Here is a 22,034-nt window from a genome sequence, read left to right as displayed (position 1 = left end):
GCTCTTCCACTGTTTTGCTCAGGCCCGATGTCAAGATAACTGGCCCACAGTTAGCTGGGTTATTCAATTAATGGTGGGGGCGGGAAGGGGAATTTCAGGGTCTGCAACATTCTGTCTCGCTCTGAACCTTTCTGTATCTCTCTCAGTCTTTCTTCCCAAACAGATAAAAGTTCATCTGTATTCTGTCCATCTCGGCCTCTACGGATCCCTCCTCCTGGCTTCTGACGGATATGCCTGACTCCATGTGTCTGCCAATACCAACTATCTACCTGGGCAATACTTGATGTGTGTGCTATACCTCTGCAGACATTATCATCTGCTGTAAACACTTTTGTGCACTGCATAATGGCTTTCTCCAAATGCTTTTGAGAAATTTATGGTCAGATTGTATGTCCCGTAAAGGGATTGGTGATATTTTTCCAGTCCAAGAGTATTGCTAACTATTCTTTTTACATTTGAGCAGATCTCTTCTCCAGCATGGACAGTGTTCTCCTTGCAGATGCAACAGGTTTTCCCCTAGACCCATCTTGGATGCACCACATTGCAGCTGCAGGGGTTCCCTTGGGTTGTAATATTTCAGAATGGGAGCCTTTCCAATATCTCTTTTACTTTCCAGAATGTTTGCTCATGTTGGTCTGTCCACTCCCATAAGGAGTCTTGATGTGTCAGCTGTCTCAGGATCATGAATCTCTCAGAGAGATGGTTGCAAAATGTAGCTAAATAACTGACCATTCCCAGAAATCTCTGGACTCCTTTAACATCCCTGGGTTTTGGCATTTCTCTAATTGCCTTCACTTTTCCTGGGTCTACTTTCAGGCTTTTGGTGGTCAACAAATGTCCGAAGTATGGCAACTTGGTTACTCTCAACCGGAGCTTCCCTAAGTTCAATTTAATGTTTCTCTGCTTCTCTGTAAAAATCATCATAATTTGTTGTCATTATCTTGTTATGCTTGTTCTGGATCGTCACCGTCTCCCACTGTCAGCACATTGTCTGCTATTGTCCAGAGTCCCATTAGGCCCTTCAATGCTTGGGTTGATCTGCTCTGGAATACCTCTGGTACCAGACTGATTCCCATTGGCATCCTTAAGCATCGGTACATCCCAAATGGAGTTGCAAAGGTTGTCATGTAAGTGGATTCTTCATCCAGTTTAATGTTCCAGAATCCATTTTTTACATCACATATTGAAAAAAGTCTCACTTTAGACAGATCTGGTAATATGTTCACAGTTGTAAGCAGAGGGAAATGGTTCCATTCTAAAGCTTTGTTTAAAGGCTTTGGATCTATAAATATTCTTACTTTTCCAGGTGGCTTTCTTATCACTACACATCTTCTTATCCAGTTGGTTCTCTTCTCTACAGACTATATACTTCCATGATTCTGTGGGTTCCACTGTTCATCATTTAGTGCCTGTAGTAATGCAACGGGTACTTTTCTTTATGGCAATTTAACTGACTTCACACTGGTGTCAATCTATATTTTATAATCACTGTCTATCCACCCATCACTCTGAAACACGTCTCTCTATACTTCCTCTGTATCATCTTCTGGACCCAGGTAATGCCATCCAAGGTATCTTCAGTCACTCTACTATCCACTTTCATTAGTTCTGGAAATGTGCTTTTATCAAGTTCATGGCTTGGGTGGCCTAGATTCCCAGAAGAGGTACTGCTGTCTCATAGTCTGTGACCACAGTTTCTGGTGCTTCCTACAGTCTTTTTGCACTGTGTTTACTAGCAGTTTGGTCACCCACATAATTGTTCTCATACTCACTGCTGCTCTTTTCAGTTACTGTGTGTACCTTGGGTTTGTTTTTCTTCTCTCTGCACAAACAGTTGGCTGCAAAATGATTCAAATTGGCACAGATACGGCATTTTTCCCCCATAAGCCAGACACTTCTCTTTCTGTTTTACATGTTTTCTCTTACATTATTTGCATGTGTCTATACTGTTGTCATCTGCTGCTGATGTATCTGGTTTTGTTTTCCCTTTCTTATATATTGCATGGGTAGTTTCTGCTGACTGCCCTACAAGGGTTCTAATCTTCTCTTTGGATAGCTCTGCTGCCCTGCTTATCACCAAGGTTTTCCTCAAAGTTAAGTCAGCTTCCATCAGCAACTGTTCTTATACCCAAAAAGAAAAGGAGTACTTGTGGCACCTTAGAGACTAACCAATTTATTTGAGCATAAGCTTTCGTGAGCTACAGCTCACTTCATCGGATGCATACCATGGAAACTGCAGAAGACATTATATACACACAGAGACCATGAAACAATACCTCCTCCCACCCCACTGTCCTGCTGGTAATAGCTTATCTAAAGTGATCATCAAGTTGGGCCATTTCCAGCACAAATCCAGGTTCCCCCCCCCCCCCAAACTCACTCTCCTGCTGGTAATAGCCCATCCAAAGTGACCACTCTCTTCACAATGTGTATGATAATCAAGGTGGGCTATTTCCTGCACAAATCCAGGTTCTCTCACTCCTTCACCCCCCTCCAAAAACCACACACACAAACTCACTCTCCTGCTGGTAATAGCTTATCCAAAGTGACCACTCTCCCTACAATGTGCATGATAATCAAGGTGGGCCATTTCCAGCACAAATCCAGGTTTTCTCACCCCCCCACCCCCATACACACACAAACTCACTCTCCTGCTGGTAACAGCTTATCTAAAGTGATCATCAAGTTGGGCCATTTCCAGCACAAATCCAGGTTTTCTCACCCTCCCCCCCCCCCAACTCACTCTCCTGCTGGTAATAGTCCATCCAAAGTGACCACTCTCTTCACAATGTGTATGATAATCAAGGTGGGCCATTTCCTGCACAAATCCAGGTTCTCTCACCCCCTCACCCCTCTCCAAAAACCACACACACAAACTCACTCTCCTGCTGGGAATAGCTTGTGTGTGTGAGGGTGTATGAGGGTGGGGGGGTGAGAAAACCTGGATTTGTGATGGAAATGGCCCACCTTGATGATCACTTTAGATAAGCTATTACCAGCAGGACAGTGGGGTGGGAGGAGGTATTGTTTCATGGTCTCTGTGTGTATATAATGTCTTCTGCAGTTTCCACGGTATGCATCCGATGAAGTGAGCTGTAGCTCACGAAAGCTCATGCTCAAATAAATTGGTTAGTCTCTAAGGTGCCACAAGTACTCCTTTTCTTTTTGCGAATACAGACTAACACGGCTGTTACTCTGAAACCTGTTCTTATACCCGTGATTCTCATATCGTGCATGCTATCTAGTCTCTTATAATTGAATTTTAACATTTCCAAAACTGCAGCTGGCTGCTAGCACTTTTCAGTTGGTGCTGTACTTGTCTACACCCTCCGCAGCTGCTTGATCCCAAGTAAAGAAATTACATCTTTCCCTTCTTTCATTCTTCCTGGAGTTACAGGAGTATCAAAACAGGCCATTACTGTTTCTAAGGTGCATTGAGCTTGGAGAATTTCCATGCAGTCTCACTTATCTCTCTCCAGCTTTCTCCAGTCAGGTAGCATTGAGGTAAAATTCCTCTTTCCAGCTCTTCCATGCCTGAATTAAAGTCTTAGCTTGCAGGATTAATGTGCCTGGAGGCTTCAGCCCCTCTGTCTTCTGTTACCACAGCCTTGTCTTGTGAAACAAAACATCTGCTCGCAGAAGTATTCTGCTCTGTGCAGTGCAGCTCTGAATGGTCTGTCCTGCTGTCCAGGATTTTATTACGACTGCCACCAAGTGTAAAGCTTTGCTGTGGCTGGATCATCTGCCATATACCATGTCCCTCTGACACCAGGATAACTAACAAACTCCAGCTTTATTGTGGCTGCCTGCAACATGGCTTCTTGGGACTCATGGCTTCTCTGACATTCCCCCATTTAGAGTCCTTCCAACCAGCTTCCCCCAGGAAGCAATATGCTGCCTGCAAGTCTCTGCTAGCACATTTGCAGTGTTACCATGGGCAAGCTGTGATCTGAAACTGATAAAATAAGGGAGAGAAGGAGAGGAGCGGCTTAGACAAATTAACATAGGCGCTGACTTTTATTTTATTTTTCCCTGGGGGTGCTCCACCCCTGCTTGGCCGAGGGCCCCACCTCCACTTTGCCCCTCCTCCGAGGCCCAGCCCTTTTTCTGCTCCTCCCCCAAGGCCCTGCTCTCGCTCTGCTTCTTCCTGCCCCCACTCCACCCCATCCCCTGAGGTCCCACCCTTGCTCTGCCTCTTCCCGCTTCTGCTCTGCCCCCTCCCCGAGGCCCCCACCTGCTTGCTGCTGTCTGCTCTCCCCAAACCCCTCCCCAAGCTGCCAAACAACTGTGCTGGCGGGTGCTGAGCACCCACTATTTTTTTTCCTGTGGGTGCTCCAGCCCCGGAGCACCCACGGAGTCGGTGTCTATGGGAATGAACACTCAAATATTAGTTTAGCAGCAGTATCCTGTACACACCCTAGGCCAAGCTGGCAGGTGGTGGCAGGGGCAGAAACACAGTCTCTAGCCCTCAGCCTTTGTCAGTTGCATGGGATACTGCCACTCAACCTGAACTTTATTGTCAAGTCAGCTGAGCTGCTGCTCTTCTCTTCACTGTTTTATCAGGTTTACAACAACAATTCTCTGGCTGCAGACCAAGTGGGCACTGGTCACATCAGGTACAACAGTTTTCCCTGCACAAAGGCAACAGATCTTGCCTGAGCCAGGCACAGGGTGAAGGGAGCAAAAGTGCAAGTCTCCAGCCCAACTCCTATTTCCACTCAGCCAATATAGCTGTAGATCTGAAGCAGCCCCTGCTATTCCAGCCTGGATCAGATCAGTTAAATGCCCTGAGCTCAGAAGGACAGTGGATGGCTGTTCTCTGGGGCAAGAGTCCTGACTGGTTTCCTGCTGGTAGCCATCCAAAGCCAATAAAACCATGTCTTTGGGTGTGGCACCAAGAGCACTTTCTCCTGGGTGAATCTCAGCCTCATACAAGAGCAGGTAAGTATCAGATCCCATTTTACAGGTGGCTGCTGAGCCACAGTGATGGGGAATGAGTTGCCCAAGAGCCCACAAGTCAATAATGAAACCAGTCATGGAACCTAGGAGTGCTGACCCCAATCCCCTGCTCCAGGCACTACGGCAGATCTCACCGCCTCTCTAAGCCAGGAGGAGAGGGAGTAAGGGCCTGGTTGCAATTCCCAGGTCTGGGAGGCAGTGTACTGTTAGTGGTTAGTGCAGGGACCTGGAAAGTAGGACTTCTGGTTCCATCCCTGGCTCTCTCACTGACTCCTCTGGTGACCCTGAGCCAGTGACATCTCCGGCCCAGACCACAATTTCCTATCAGAGGGCCTGGGTCCTACAGCCCAGAGGTTGGGAGGCTTCAGGAATGTGTGTAAAGTGCTGAGGTTCATGAGATGGGGGGGGTGTCACTCCTCCTGCCTCCACATACATGGGGTCAGCGTTCTGGCACTGTGCTGCTGGCCTGAATTTACCTGTCCCATGGCAATAAGCCCTGATCTGTGTTCACTGACATTGTCATCTGCCCAGTGTCTGCACCCCACCCTGCTGGCCAGGGAGTGTAACGCCCCATGGCAGTGCCCCCTCCAGCCCGCACTGGGGTTGGAGAGCGAGGAGAAGGGAGAGGGGCAGAGAGTGCATCAGAACATCCGCCCCCAGCACTCCATCTCCTGCAGCAAGTGAGTGCCATTCAGCCTGTCCTTCAGAGCCGGTGCTAGCCCATTGTGGGCCCTAAGCAGGAATGTTTCCCCCCCATACTAAAACAGGCAAATTCTTATAATAAAAAGCAAATAGGGGGGCCCCTTGAGCTGCTTGGGGCCCTAAGCAATTTCTTAGTCTGCTTAGGCCTAGCACCAGCTCTTGTTTCCTTAATCACTTCCCCTTTCTGACCAGGGAGGGGCAGAAATGGGAGGGGGCATCCCCCAATGAGAGAGTGGTTTGCAAGCACAGGCCCCTAGAGCCCTTCGCTGGGGGCGTGGGCAGCACATTCCCACAGAGTATTCTCCAGAGCCAGCTCCAGTATGTTTGGAAACATCCGTGCTATAGGCCAGCCCTTCCCTTGTAGGAGACTGTTCCCCAGGCTGGGAGCCTCTGGGAGGGGCTGAAATCAGTGGGAACCCAGACACTCCACAGCCCATGGTTGTGACCTTCTGAATCTGAGCCAGGGAAATTTCCCAGGGGAAGCCCAGACTCCTGGGTTCTATTCCTTCTCAGGCTTGTGGGGATGGAGGAGTGTGGCCTGGGGCCGGAGGAGGGAGCTGCTTGTTCTGAATAACTGCAGGTCTCAGTCCCTGACCCTGCTGCTCTGAACGGATGTGACTCCCCTGCTGTCCCAGCACCATGGATGGTGTGGGGGAGTTTTGGGAGCAGCTTATCCTATGTGCTGCTGCTATGTGTGCAGATCCCAGTCCAGGTGCCCACCAGGAGGGCAGACAGGCCCATTGGGAAGAGGCTGCATTGTCCCAGACTCACAGCTGCTCCCTGCTTGGTTCCAGGATGGACGTGCTAAGGTGGATGCTGAGGAGGAAGGCTCTGCAGGTGGCCCTGGAGCCAGAGGGAGGCAGCTGCAAGTGGTTCCAGGAGGAGAGTGGCCCCCTCGTCCCCCCCGATGGGGAAGCAGCTCCTAGCCAGCTCAGGAGGTGGACATACCCGGCCTTCCTGAGCAGCAGGAGACCAGCTCTTGGAGCAGGGAATGAAGTGGGAGGGAGGAGGCATCCACACAGAGATAGAGGTGGCCCAAGTTCTGGCTGGCAGACAGCACCCAGCCCACGACAGGAGCCGGGCAACACATCTCTGGGTTTGCTTCTGCTTCAAGGCCAGCCCCCAGGAGCCCAGCCCCAGTGGGCTAGCAGGAGGCATTATTCTGCCCACTCCCTGGACACCTCCCCGCTTCCCCAGGGCAGCAGAGTGGTTGCTCCCAATGGGACAGCTGCAGCTCCCTGACTGCAGGCTGCTGCAGGTGAGCAGAGCCCTGGGCATGGGGAGAAGTAAGAGACTGTTCACACCCTGTGCCTTATTGCTCTGTCAGAGTTGTTGGGGGATCCCAGCCAAGGGGTCTGGCCTGAGCCATGCGACCCTACTGATGCCAGTGGGAGTTGCATAGCTGCCCTCTGCAGCAGGGCATGGGCGGGGCTGCTGGCAAGTGGGTGGTGGCATCTCCTAGGGAGGACAGGAGAGTGCAGAGCCCTTTGTGGAAGAGGTCTGGGGCGGAGGTGTCTGAGGGAGGAGCAGTGTGAGGCCCTCTCTACCATGGGGCCCATACATGGGAGCGGGGAACATTAACTCTTCTCTCTCTGCCGTGCCCTGTCCTTTCTCTTCCTTCCCACAGCAGCAGGAGTGTCTCCCTTCTCTCCCTGATGCAGTGATCCCCAGAGACCAGTTGGAGGAGTTGGATGCAGAGGAGGAGGAGGATCTGGCCCCAGAGGATTACAATGATTTGACCACGGCAGAAGCTGGTTGGAAGATCGTCATGGAGCATCTCCAAGGTGGAGACAAGATACAAACATTGCCCAGCAGAGTGGAAACCGAGTCCTTCCTCCCCCTCGTCCCATCCCAGCTCACTGCGGCGGGGCTTATCTCAGATGATCCACAGCCCCTAATGGGAATGGTTATCCCCTAGGATCTGGGACCCCCAGAAGGATGTGTTCATCCCATACAATCTGGGGTCCCCTCCCCCTACTGGCCTTGTCCTGGTTCCTGACCCTGCCTGTGCTGGAGGAGGAGCTGGTTATGGGAGCCAACCCCCTCACGTGCTTCACCGCACAGAAGAGGGGGCAGGACAACCTGGAGCTGCCCAGCTCCAAAGCCGCCCTGGCAGAGAGGATTGCGGTGAGTGAAACACTGCTCCGGGCACCTGGCGGGAAGGCAGGAGACATGGAATGAGAAGGAGTCTTCCGTGGGCCGTAGGGCAGATTGGTGGGGCTAGAGGGGGCAGAAGAGGGCAGGGACTGCCTGGCTGAGGACTGGGCATCAGCGAAGGGAAATTCGGGGCATAATCACTAGGGGCAGGTGGGGAATCGTGGGGCTGGCGGACAGCTGAAGGAGAAGGTGGGGAGGTGTGGGGAGGTTGGGAGAGGGTAAGTTTGACAGGAGGGAGGGAATTGGGAGGACAGGGCCCAGCTGTGCTGGGGGGATCCTGCTGGCTGTGTTGGGGTGCTGGCACCCTCCTTTCTGGGGAGTGCCTGGGGGTCAGTGGGGCCTGAATCTCACACGATGCTTTGGGTCTCACAGGAGCTGATTGAGGTGCTGCCCTTGGACTCTGTGCCCAGCTCCATCCTCTCCAGCTCCATGGTGGCCATGTGCAACCTCAGATACCAGGACCTCCCGCCCAGCTCCCCCCACCCCAGTGCAGCTCACACCCAGAGCCAGGAGTCACTGCACCTCCCAGGTCACCTCCCAGCTGTGGCAGTTCCCTCCTTTGGTGGCGAGTGTATGTGGAGGGGACAGTCACTCTCTCCTGGCTAGACTGGGAATTTCACTGACCCCAGCCAGGTCACACCCGTGCTTGATGCCCCAGTTTCCATTCTTGCCAACCAGTGCCTAGATCCTCACAGTTTCATGCCCCATGTTAGTGCCAGTCCCAGCTCTTCCCTGGAAAGTCTAATACCAGCCCCTCTCTCCTACCAGCAAACTGCAGCCAGCCCAGGATCCAGAGCTGGAGTCTCACCTCCTGCAGGCCACCAAGCACAGTATGTCGCCATGACCATGGACAAGGACCCCCACATCCAGGTAGATCCTTACCCTACTCCTCCATGCCAGGGGCAGGAGTGACCTCTGGTCCATGCTCCCTCAATTCGCTGGAACTGCTGAATTGGGGGAGGGAAGAGATGGGAAGAGGCTGGGGGGGGGTAACAGAGGGCTGGGGGGGCCCTTCCTCCATGGGAGATTCCTTTACCCTCCATCAGGAATCCTTTCCTTCCTACCATGTTTTGTGCTTTGGAGCCTGGAGTCTGTCCGCAAACCTAGCTCCCATCCATGGCAGCTTGGCTGTGCCACGTCCTGCTGTGTGCCATGCCCGGGGAAGAGAATTACTAAGAACCAGGATTGAGGAGCCAGCTATCATCCTGCCATGAACACTTGTGAACTGTGCAGTGAGGGATTGGGATCGGGGAAGCCAGGCTGAGTGTAGGGTCTCCCCAGGGCTCCCTCTAGAACCCTTGTACCCATCCTGTGGCAAGTGTACCCTGGGTTCCATGACCCTGACCCACATCTCTCTCCCCCCTTTGCAGGCACTGCACAAGACCTTGGCGGAGAACATGGATATAATGCTGAGGAGCCTGCTGGCAGCGTCCCACAACACAGAGTAGCTCCAGCACATCTTAGAGATGATCATGGTGGGGATGGGCCAGGGAATTCTGCTAACCCCGTTCGGGGCTGCAAAGGAGAGACTGGAAGATCCATGTTTCCATCGTGTCCCCCTAGCTGGAATTCCATGGAGCCACCTTGGCCAGGACACTCTGCCATGCAATGCTGTCCTCCTTCTGGGAATAGCGGGAAGGAGCTGTGCCTTCAAGCCTGGCTCTGCAGTGCCTCCTTTTGGCTGGATTTGGTGTAGCCATTCACAGTATACCAGGCTGGCTTGGGGAGCAAGAGCCTCAACCCTAGTGAGACTCAGGGGATGGTCCTGAGAGAAGAGTCACTGGCTTCTCCCTAAGAAGACCCTAAGATACAGGAAGATCCTCGGGGAATTGGCCTTTCTCTCCCAGGGACATTGAGACCCTGGGAGGATTGTCCTCACCACCACTTACTCTGTCCCTCTGAGGGCTTCAGAACAGGGAGGGTGGCAGGGGTCTGACTTCTGCCTGATGAGCTGTTCATGAGTCAGGGGAGCAGAGAGGATGGGACCAGCCCCAAGACCAAATATTGTCCCAATCTACTGTGACTGGCAAGTCACAAGCAGTGTCCTGGGTGCAGCAAATCCCTTCTAAAGCTCTGAGATCAGTGAGTCGGCCAATTCCACCAAGCACAAAGTCTTCAGCTGCTGGAGGTCTCATTTGTACAGCATGTGGGCCTTCCCTTTCACCATGGCCTGCCTCCTCCTCTCACAGCACATCGGCTTCTGCATCCACTCCAGAGTCACCCAGAAGAGAGCCAGGGCTCTAAAGACCAGCACCGCCCTGCTATGATATGCCAGCCACCTCCCAGGATTTGACCCAAGTGACCTTTGACCCTGAGTGTAGGCAGGGCTGGCTCTGTCAAGGCTGTGGGATCTAGGGGCTCTGGGCTGGGATGCAGTCAGAGCTGGCAATCAGATGATCATTTGGCAAGTTCTTCTTCTCCTGGCTAAGTGGTGCTCCCTGGGTCTGTAGGCAACTGTTCCACAGCTGCTCCAGCCTGACTGTGCCTGGCCTTGGTTCGTTCTTCTTATCCTGGAGCTGCTAGGGGGTGTGAGTTCTCATGCAGGGCCCTGCCCTAGTCCCTCTGCTCCAGGCTCTATTTGGGGCAGAGGGAATTAGGGCTCTGGGAAGGGCAAGACTCCTGGCCTAGGAGAGACTGGGAGCTGAAGGTGAAACGCTAATGGATTCACCCTCCTCTTCCTTCTACTAGAACTCCTCCAAGTTCCCCCACACAATTAACCCTTTACTTTTGGTGATCCAGCTGCAAGCTGCTGAGACTGAAATCAAAGACTTGCAGTCAGCATTTGAGCTGGAGAAGATTGATTATCTCACCATTGTTCGCTGAAGGAATGGGACTGCTTCCTCTTTCAGCAGCTTCTGGATCAGGTGCAGCCCCTCATGCCATGTGACAGTAACTATAGCAACCTAGACAAGATCAGACACGAGTCGGTCTGGGATGAGGAGATGAGGACAGCGGCTGCTGAAAACTCCTGAAGCCCGTCATTCAAAAAACCAGCCCCCCTGCAGGTAAGAAAGGTATCTTCATTGTACTCCCATCCACACAGCATATCCTTGGCTCACTAGCATGGCCAAGTGTGTTGCATTCGGATAGTACTCACGTATAACACAGTTGTTGGTTCACGTGTACAGAATAGGCTGTAATCTTTCTGTGGGAGCCTGGATGATAATCTAGCTAAATGAGGACAAAAACATCTCTTACTGGGACTACCTGACTATTTTGAAGGGGTGTCATTGATTTGAGTGATAGCAGGGAATCTTGTGCTAAACCTAACAGAATAACCAGTATGTGATTATATACCACAAGCATCTCTGGGCCAATTCTTTTCCATCAAGGACCTTGAAGCACTTTGAGATTAATGAATTTAGGCTTCACAAACCCTCATCAGGTACATATTATTAGACTGGTTATAAAAAGGGGGAAACTGAGGAACAGAAGGACACGACTTCCCAATGTGCCATAGTGAGTCTGTAGTAGAGTGGGGGCTGGAACCCAGGATCCCTGACCCCCAGTCTTGTGCTTTTTATTTCATTCCCTTCTGTGTATTAGCTGCCTTAGCCCAAGAGGTGAACCATTTTCCCTACAAGGTTGAAATATTCACTTCACAGACCTGCAGGCCCCACATGTAGTAGCATTGGCAGGTGCATAACATGTGCCATCCACTGGATAAAAAGTGTAGGGCAAGGGTCCTTCTAGGCCCCCTGTGGCTCAGTAAACAATGATCTGGGGTCTCTGTAAGCAGCAATGGGGAACAAGGGGGAGAGTCAGGAAAATCTGAAACTGATTCAGTGCGGCTGGTCCTTTAAGTTATGCCTTCATTCTCTCATAGCAGTTCCATCACTGCCACAGACTAAGCCAGCCAGGAAGAGCTCCTCAGGCGAGAACGGAGAGCTGATGATGGTAAGCTGCACTTCTCCTCCCGGGACCCTGAGGGAGCCTTCTGAGAAGAGTCTATGTTGCTATACAGCTGTTCCTTCTGGAGGAAATAGGCAGAGGACTGAGTGGCCTCCAGAGGGACTCATACCCAGCCATCACTGGCCATTAGAATAAGGCTGGCAGTGCCTCAAGGGTGTGTGTAAAGCAGAGTAATTAGTGAAGCAGTGAGCTGGCCTCACAGTCCAGTGGCCAATCAGTGGAGTGTAGGACCCTGGCCAGCAGGGGCTGGGAATGCTGGGAATCCAGCCCCTAAAGAGGAGAGACAACCCAGGCCAGAATGATAGACAACACAGCCCTAGAGCAGTTCCAAGACTAGAAGGAACAGGTCTCAAGTCCTGGTTAATTGGTACCATCCTAGTTCTTTGACAACCACAGAAACACTCCTTGCTTTGCTTGGCCTCTCTGCCCAGGACACAGTGGCCTAGGACTAGGATAGTGCAGCAACTGTGGACGGAAGCTTATTCCCAAACTTCTGTGGGGATTATTGAAACCTGCCTCATGGCTCAATTGCTGATTTCCCCCTCCCACCCATGCTAAACCTTAGTAAATGGGACCAATCCCATTGCTTCTAGTAGTTGCTGTGGTCCCTGCAGGTCCCCTTGGCAGGAGTTTTGGACAGTGGATTTGCATGGTTTGCAAACCTGCTGGCCATGTACCTATTGCAGCCTTGCAGAGGGTTGCCAGAAAGCCATGCTGTGCAGCACAGAGAGTCCGCCCCCCCTTCCAGTGTAGCAGAATTGCACCTGTATCATTCCATTTTGGACTTTGCTTCCAGCTATTGGAGGTGGTGGCAGGATGTAGCCCGATGCCTGTCCAGACTATGCCCAAGAATGTATGTTCTGCAGGGTTACTGTTGCCCAGATTGGATTATATGTTCGATCACTTCGTATTATCTCTGAGTCTCTGGCCCTAGCTCATGGAATGGTGCTTGGCTGCTTAAGAGCTGGAGCTGAGGGGAGTGCTGCTCACAGCTTTTTGTGATCCCAGCAGGAAGAGGACCGCTACAAACTGATGCTGAGCAGGAGTGACAGTGAGAAAATTACCAGTAACTATTTCCGGTCCAAGAGAGCCAGCCAGATCCTCAGTGCTGATCCTACAGAGTCTTCATAAATATCTGACACTCCTCCTTTCCTTTTGTCCATTTGCCTGTATCTCCTCCAGTAGGGTGCCATTCCATCTGTCAAGCTCAGCACCTCTCATACCCACTTGAGATGGTTGAATGATATGAAAGACACAAACAGCCGACTGACGCGCTGGTACCTATTTCTCCAGCCCTATGCATTCCAAGTTCCGGATAGGGAAGGCAAAGCTCCCCAGAACACTGACTTTGCTCCCCCGCTTTCCCTGGAGAAAATGTGATGGCCCCAGCTCTACTAGCTCCGTCTTGGGGGGGGGGGTGATTGGGTGCACAAACCCCACACTGAGCAACAAGGAGCTAAGGAAATACTCTGGCCTAGCCAGCCCCACCGCATCCTTGGCAAATGCACCAACTGGAGGAGGGGGTAAAAGGCAGGTGAGCAGCTCATTGTGTAGCAGACCAGGAAGGAGAGCAGACATGCTACTGGCAGCTCCAGGAGAGACGAGCTGAGAGACGTCAGAAACTCCCCCTAAACAACTGCCAAAAGGTCCCTCCCTGAGGAAAGGGAAGACCTGCTGCAGGGACAGCCTGAGAGAGAAGCACTTCCCTCACCCTGTCATATGAACTCTGGACTTGATTTATTTGCTGTTTGGACTACCCCAACAGGGGAAAGCCCTTGGACTGAGCTGGCCCCAGGAGACTGGGCCATACCCCAGGAGGAGGCAGTTGCCACCCAAGAGGAAAGGAGAATGACCTCACTACATGCAGCCACCAGACGGTGCCGTGGGGTGAACAGACATCCCTCACACTGCTTTACCCCAGACAGTGACCTTGGGACAGTTGCAGGGAGGTGGTAGGAAGTGGCCTTAAGCATCCTGAGCTGTCAGAGTCCTGATAGCCATGGGTGCTCCGGAGCTCACGCACTCATGGATAAAAATACGGGGTGCTCAGCATGCACCAGCCACACTGGTTCAGGCCTGGGCTGGCTGCCAGCAGACCGGCTAGCCGGAGGCACTCAGGGGAGGGGTGGAGCAGGGGTAAGAAGAGGCGGAGCAAGGGCAGGGCCTTGGGCGAATGGGGCGGGGCCTAGGGGCAGAATGGGAGTGGAGCATCCACTGGGGAAAAAAACGTCAGCACCTGTGCTGATAGCCCACAAAGAGCCATGGGTCAGAGCCCAGTGGAGTAGGAGGGCCTGGGATCCCCTCACAACAACCCCTCTGAATGTCACAGGCCTGAGCCCTGACCAGTAGATGGTGCTCCCCTCCCAACCCGGAGCGAGGGCCATCATGTTCTCCCAGTAGGATTGCCACGGATCCCAGGTTTTCAGGGAATAAAGCACCATGGGCTAGAGGTTCTGCAGAAGCAGCACCCTTAGCCTGTGTATCACTCAGTGGCGCTGGTGATTCTTTAATGGACACCAGTCCCCCTGGGGGCCTTCATGGGCAGTGTCCGCAAACATTGCAGCGGCCTTCCTTGGCAGTTACCCTCTTAACAATGTAGCATTTGGTGGCACAATCCTCTTATCACAGCGGCTTTTGGAAGGGACAGTTTGACTTTCCTTTGAGTTTAGGGTCAGTGGAGACAAATGCTGCTTCCAGGGGTTTTAAAGTCTGTAGTGACAACTCCAGGTTCAAGCTGGGGCTGGCACATTCCTCCATGACCTGCTTCCCTGCCACATGTGTTCAGCAAGCGCTGCACATTTAGTCTTCCATTCAGGTCACTGCCGCCCCCAGCAGGTGGTAGGAAGTCAAACCTCTGTATTTGGACTAAAATCTTTAGGTGATGTGAGGAAATTCCTCAAAAAAAGCCTTAAAATCACTTTCCGTATTTCCCAATGCAAGTTTCCTAGACAGCACTTACTTATTTCCTTGTGGATGTCACAGCCACAACTTGAGCTCATGTCCCATACAGACTTCTCCAGTCTTATTCCTCATTGCAATAAGACAGAGAGAGCTTCTGGCAGTATCGCTACCATATCACAGCCATTTCTGCTTTCTCTTCTCTTGAGAAAGAGTCTGAAACTGACATCATTTATGAGGCACAGACTCTGTTCTCCAAGAAAATACAGTTTGCACATTTATTCCCTGACTCCTCTAGATCAGATCAGAAACTGCAGTTCAGTGAGACAGTGGACATGATCGCTCCTGTCCTTGTGTTCAAGATGTTAGAGTTTTGTAAACTGTATGTTGACTGTTTATATTTTAGTCATTTATCTTATGTGCAGGACATCTGGTTAATGATCACAATACATTGCCTTTTAATGACAAACTCAATCTGACTGCTGTTATATTTAGAGTTCACGTTCCTTTGCATTTTTGCCAGATGTTGCATACATTGGCCACTATCCCTCTAGCTGTAAAACACGGGGTGGGGAGTGCCTTGCCCATCAGCTTTTGCTTCGTATTCTGCTGTTGATCAGCAAAAGACACTGCCTACCCTAGCTCTCCTAGACCATGAGAGGCAACCCAAATGGCAGAGCATAGCTTGGAGAAGAGGAAAGGGACACATGCTGCAGCGTGGGTACGAGCAGTGGCAGTGGGAAATAAGCCCCCTGTGGTGGGCAATAGAGCACAGTTTGTAGCACTGCTCGGACAGTAACAGTGTTGCCTACTCTCATGATTTTATTGAAAATCTTGCAATTTTTGGTGCTTTCCATTAAGCCTCAGCTCTTGGAGTCATGTGATTACTTGGGACTCTCAGCTTTATTTTAACAAGTAAGTTTCTAGCCCTCGCAGTTACAGTGAAAAACATGCCAATGTGATTACCGAAGGGCACAGCTCCAGAAGACAAAGACCCCAATGTTATTTTTGTTAAATATGACTTTTGAGCCAACGTTATGGTGGGTGTGTGGCTCCTGATATGAATGCTTGGGGGTGGATACTGCAGTAAGCCTGGCCCAGGCACAGCCTCTGGGGCAGGGAGGGAGGCCTGTTCTTCAGCCCAAGTTGATGGCGGAGTTGAAGACTGCAAAGGAAATCAGGCAGTTAGTAGAGACTAAGAACCTTTTCAAGGATAAAACCTATTGCTGCGCATGAGGAAGAATTTTTCTGCAGAAAAGGACCTAGGGGTTACAGTGGACGAGAAGCTGGATATGAGTCAACAGTGTGCCCTTGTTGCTAAGAAGGCCAATGGCATTTTGGATGTATAAGTAGGGGCATTGCATAGATCGTTCCCCTCTATTCAACATTGGTGAGGCTTCATCCGGAGTACTGTGTCCAGTTTTGGGCCCCACACTTCAAGAAGGATGTGGAAAAATTGGAAAACGTCCAGTGGAGGGCAACAAAAATGATTAAGGGACTGGAACACATGACTTATGAGGAGAGGCTGAGGGAACTGGGGATGTTTAGTCTACGGAAGAGAAGAATGAGGGGGGATTTGATAGGTGCTTTCAACTACCTGAAAGGGGGTTCCAAAGAGGATGGCTCTAGACTGTTCTCAGTGGTAGCAGATGACAGAACAAAGAGTAATGGTCTCAAGTTGCAGTGGGGGAGATTTAGGTTGGATATTAGGAAAAACTTTTTCACTAGGAGGGTGGTGAAACACTGGAATGCGTTACCTAGGGAGGTGGTGGAATCTCCTTCCTCAGAAGTTTTTAAGGTCAGGCTTGACAAAGCCCTGGTTGGGATGATTTAATTGGGGATTGGTCCTGCTTTGAGCAGGGGGTTGGACTAGATGACCTCCTGAGGTCCCTTCCAACCCTGATATTCTATGATACTATGAGGCCTGGTTGGATCATGCTGTTCAGGTGGAACAGGAATGGGCATGCTGCAAAAGGGAAAAAAGAAAGAGACTAGTGGAAAGTCTGCAAAGACCTGCTCCTGAATCTATCAGGGTACTCAGGGCCAGTAATCCAGAGGCAACTGCTGCTGAATACCTCTCACCTTTGGAGGGCTTTGAAAGCACTGAAAATGGAGAGCATGCTATATTAAAATTCCAGACTGCCCATCAGGAACTTGGAGCGAAGCTACCTCAATATCTGGCACAGATGGAATGACTCCTGCAGAGAGCCCACTGTAAGATAGGAATAGGCAGGGAGTGATTTGGATTGTCTCAGACTGGAGCAAGGGTTAACGGGTGCTACCCATACTGGATTGATGTTGTTCCCGTTGCGATTAAAGGACAGAAAGAGGAATCCCCCATCTTTTGCCACACAGATGAGAGAGGTCAGGGAGTGGGAAACAGGATTGTGAAGATAACCCTTCCTGAAGGACTGAAATGAGAGTGTGTACTATGGAAGCCACTCAGTATAACTCCACTCCAGAAAGTGACCTTGTGATGAGACAGATCACTGAGTTGCAAGAGAAAGTAGCTGTCCTGACAGTGAAACAGCACTTTGTAGTGTCTCTCCAACAAATGACCGGAGGTAAAGTGTCTCGACTCCCAGAGGCAAATGCAAGATGGACAGCTATACCAGAGAGGCAAGGGTCAAGAAAATGATAGGGCCTGGTGGACCGCCCACCTCTTGGAGCCCATGTGTTTCTGTTATTGGAGTGGAGAAGATGGTCATTACGTATGAGGATGTCCAAATCCTGTAAACCCTGGGAGAGCTGAAGAATGATTTAAGGCCCTCTACATCAGTAAGACAGCGGGACACTTTGGAGGGACCAGGTAAGGGAGCACCATGGGTCCTGTAATCACCTTTGCTTCTCCCCAACTCAAAGACACGAAGACTGAGTCTTTGCCTCCAACTATGCCAGGCTTGCCTGTAGAACTATGTGGACCAAAGTCTGAGGTTGGGGTTACTATTGAGGGAATAGAGTGTACAGCTGTTCTAGATAGTGGCTCTCAGGTCACTGTCATCTTCAAATCCTTTTACTGGCAATATCTGACCCATCTGCCCCTGCAACCCCTAACCAGGTTGGCTGTCTGGGGGTTAGCTGACGAGTAGCAATACCTAGGATATGTGCTAGTGAAATTAAAATTCCCAAAGGATGTGGTTGGAATTGAGAAAGAGAGAGACACTCTTGCTTTGATCTGTCCGTCCACTGGATATCCAAACCAGATGCCTTGTATAGTAGGAACACATGCAGCCATGGCTCAGCTATTCAAAGAGTTTTCTGGACCTAAGTACGCGCAAAGCCTGGAGATCCACGCACTGTGTTTAGAAGCATATCAAGCTAAAGGAGGAGAGCGAGCTCAGTGTAGATTTCAAGGACTGGTGGGAATGGTCAAACTAAAGATCTGGGCCTCTAGTTACTATTCCTGCTAGGACAACCCATCTAGTGGATGGAATTGCTCAAGTGGATCAGATGGACACCAATCAGTTAAGCCTGAGTGAAGCTTCAGATACAGATGTGCTGCTAGGCAGATTGATGGTGAAGAGAGGCATAGCTAAAACCTCATCTTGTACAAAAGTGCCAGAAAAGCTACCAGTGGCTAACGAAACTGAGCACCCAATCACTATCCCCCGGGGAACTGCAGTAGCTCACATATACTTGGCTGCCACAGTGGCCCATGCTGCTCAAAGATTATACCCATATTTGACCCAGAGAAGTGGAACTTTGGAAACTCCCCAATTCCTCCAGCGTGGAAAGAGAGACTGAAATGGAAACTAACACAAAGGCCCCAAGCGTTCACCACTTGTGGAATGTGGGTTGTGTCAAGGGAGTTGAACATCACATTGGGTTGAATGATGATAGGCCTTTCCCTGAACGATTGAGAACACTAGCACCTGCAGATGTGGCAGATGTTTGGAAGTCTGCAGAAATCATCAGGAACTCTAGAAGTTGTTATGCCTCCCCAATTGTTGTGACCAGAAAAAATAATGGGGATGTACACATGTGCATAGATGACTGTACTTTGAATATCTGTAGAATCCCCGACCACCCCAAAAGTGGATGATGTCTTAGACTGCCTAACAGGAAGGTGTTGGTTTTCCATTTTGGATCTGAGAAGTGGACACTATCAGGTACCCATGGGACCAGCTAATAGGGAAAAGACAGGCATCATCTGTTCATTCAGATTCTACAAATTTCTGAGAATACTCCAGGGAATATCTGGGGCCCTGGCCACATTCCAGAGATGAATGGAGCAGACCGACGGTGACATGAACCTTCTGGAAGTCCTGGTATATCTGGATGACTTGATAATGTTCAATCACACTTTGGAAGAGCATGAAGAATGCTTGTTGAAAGTGCTGGACTGCCTGCAGGAACAAGGATTGAAACTATCTTTAGACAAATGCCAGTTCTGTCAGGAAAAAATAAAGTACATAGGCATATAATCTCTCGAGATGGAGCTGCTGCAGATCCAGATAAGCTGGAAGTCTTGAGGGCATGGCCAAGACCCAAAACCTTGAAAGAATTGTAGAGTTTCTTGGGATTCTGCAATTATTATAGGCAATTTGTAGAAGGAATTTCTGACCTTTGTTGACCCTTAAATGAACTCACCACTGGGGTATTCCCCCATAGGAAAAGGCCAGGCTCTACATCCGGATGCCAACTGCTACCAAGTCAATGAACCCTTTGGTGACTGGTGGACTCTGAATTGTGAGAATGCTTTTCAGATGTTAATAGATACAGTAGTGTGCGTCAGTGCGTTAGTTTGGGCAATACTAAAAAAAGATATCTACTACACATTGATGCTAGTATGGAAAGACTTGGAGGAGTCCTCTACCAAGAACATCCAGCTAGATGAAGACCAGTTGCCTATGCTAGTAGGAGTCTAGCATCATTGAAAGAACTAGCCAGTTCACAAACTAGAGTTCTTAGCATTAAAGTGGACTCTGACCAAGAAATCCCATGATTATCTCTATGGAGCCAAATTCACAGGCTGTACTGATAACAAGTACCTGGTTCGGTTCCCCCTGCCTGAGGGGCACGATGGTGAACCCTCTGGCTCTGTTCCCCCTGCCTGAGGGGTGCGTGGGTGACCCCGCTGGCTCCGTTACCCTTGCCTGAGGGGCATGAGGGTGGTAGCCATGCCCCTGGCTCCATTCCCCTTGCCTGAGGGATGCATGGGTGACTCCTGATGGCTCAGTTCCCCTTAACTGAGGGGCACATGTTGTCCCCGATAGCTCCGTTTCCACTGCCTGAAGGGTGCGTGGGCCACCTCCCTGGCTCAGTTCCCCTGGCCTGAAGGGAGTGCTGGCGACCTCTCGGCTCGGTTGGCCCTGCCTGAGGGGAGCCCAGGTGACCTCCCTGGCTCTGTTCCCCCGGCCCGAGGGGAGTGCGGGTGACCCTCTGAGTGACTCGCCAGCTCGGTTTCCCCTGCCTGAAGGGAATGTTGGCGAACCCCCTGCCTCCATTACCCCTGCCTGAGGGGTGCACGGGCAACCCTCTGGCTCGGTTGCCCCTACATGAGGAGCAGGTGGGCAACCCCCCTGCCTCAGTTCCCCTGCCTGAGGGGCACACAGGTGACCCTGATAGCTTCGTTCCCACTGCCTGAGGGGCGCACGGATGACTCCCCCTGCCGCTCAGTTGCCCCTGCCTGAGGAGCAGGTGGGCAACCCCCCTGACTCAGTTCCCCTGCCTGAGGGGCACACAGGTGACCCTGATAGCTTCATTCCCACTGCCTGAGGCGCACGTGGGTGAGCTCCCTGGTTCGGTTCCCCCTGCCTGAGGGGAGTGCGGGTGACCCCCCCCGGCTCGGTTTTCCCTGCCTGAGGGGAGCGTGGGCGACACCCCCCCCCCGGTTCGGTTGCCCCTGCCTGAGGGGAGCATGGGTGACCCCCCCCCGGTCAGTTCCCCCTGCCTGAGGGGAGTGCGGGTGACCCCCCCTGGGTCCGTTCCCCCAGCCTGAGGGGAGTGCGGGTGACCCCCCCTGGGTCCGTTCCCCCAGCCTGAGGGGAGTGCGGGTGACCCCCCCTGGGTCCGTTCCCCCAGCCTGAGGGGAGCGCAGGTGACCTCTCTGTCTCGGTTGCCCCAGCCTGAGGGGCACGCAGGCGACCCCCGTCTCGGTTTCCCCATCATGAGGGGAGTGTGGGTGACCCCCCTGGGTCTGTTTGCCCTGCCTGAGATGCATGTGAGTGACCCTTGCCCAGTTCCCAGCTCTGTTCCCCCTGCCTGACAAGCGGCGACCCCCCTCCTGTCTCTGTTCCCCCTGCCTGAGGGGGGTGAGGGCGACCCCCTCCCCCGCTCTGGCCCTTTTCCCCCTGCCTGAGGGAGTGCAAGTGACCCCGCCCCCGGCCCTGCCCCTCCTGCCTGACGGGAGCATGTGTCCCCCTGCCGCGAGCCCGTTCCCTGTGCCTGAGGGACATGTGGGTGACCCCCCAACCCCGGCTCTGTTCCTCCTGCCTCAGGGTGCACAGGCGACCCAGGCCCCCACTCCTGGCTCTGTTCCCCTTCCATTTTGGGTGTGTGCGGGTGAACTCCTTTGTCTCTGGCACTGTTCCTCCTGCCTGAGCGGCACACAGGTGACCCTCCCCTGCCCCCTGGCTCTGTTCCCCCTACCTGAATTTGGGGTTTTACTTAGAATTATTTAATGGACAAGCTGCTTCTTTGTAAATCCAAAGAGGTGAGCGAGAGAGGCCCTAGAATTCTAAGCAATTTCTAAGGATTCCTGTGACAAATCCTCTCATAAGCAAGTGCTAGAGAATCACGGGGGGCTAATTTCTCCTCTCTTTGAGCTAATCACTGAATAGGAGAGCTTTTTGAGCCATGTGCAGAATTGATTTGGGCTTCTATCTCAGTGAGTCTCCTAGCTGCACACAGCCGCATGGACGAAGCGTAGCCTTTTCTCTTTCTTTTGTTGTGTTTCAGAGAACAGTGTTGCCATCCCAAACCTTCATCACTTCACGTCGCCTCACCCCACAAAAATCATGAAATTAGCTTAAAAATCAGTCCAGGGCTGCATTCCAGCCCTGCAGCCCATGGCTCTCCAGGCTTCAGCGCACATATTGCCAGACCCCAGAGAGGCCACGCCCCCATTGCTCTGAGCCCCAAGTATTCCTTGGCCCCGAGCACAGGGGTGCAGGGCTCCAGCCCTCCTGTGGGCAAGGCAGGCTGCTCCCAGCCACGCACAGCACAAGCACAGACCCTGACTGGCCCCGTCTGCTCTAGGTGCTGCTGCTCTACCCAGCTCTGGGCATGCACATAGCGCAGCCTGCAGCTGTGGCAAGGGACAATGGTTGTAGCTACAGATGCATCAAGCTAGCAGACCTCCCCCACAAGGTGCTTTCCAGGCATGCACAGTTCATGCAGAGACACCCGGCGCCTCTTCAGCTTTAATGTCCCGAACTGCAGCAAGCCTCTGAGGGGGCTCTGCT

The 22,034-nt window shown here is 51.8% G+C and overlaps 1 protein-coding gene across 1 annotated transcript; it reads left to right on the top strand.

The window, feature by feature from the left end:
- The first annotated feature begins 7,045 nt into the window (after positions 1–7,045).
- LOC311532910 (uncharacterized protein) lies at positions 7,046–13,914 on the top strand. The gene is made up of 5 exons (XM_084651891.1): positions 7,046–7,788; positions 8,587–8,688; positions 9,189–10,823; positions 11,645–11,715; positions 12,739–13,914. Exons 1-3 carry the CDS (start codon positions 7,600–7,602, stop codon positions 9,264–9,266), a joined length of 369 nt encoding a protein of 122 aa, XP_084508017.1. The 5' UTR covers positions 7,046–7,599; the 3' UTR covers positions 9,267–10,823; positions 11,645–11,715; positions 12,739–13,914.
- Positions 13,915–22,034: the final 8,120 nt, after the last annotated feature.

Source organism: Lepidochelys olivacea, assembly GCF_965140295.1.
Source record: "Lepidochelys olivacea isolate rLepOli2 genome assembly, chromosome: 18".
Taxonomy (NCBI): Eukaryota; Metazoa; Chordata; order Testudines; family Cheloniidae; genus Lepidochelys; species Lepidochelys olivacea.
This window is presented reverse-complemented; position numbering and strand designations above follow the sequence as displayed.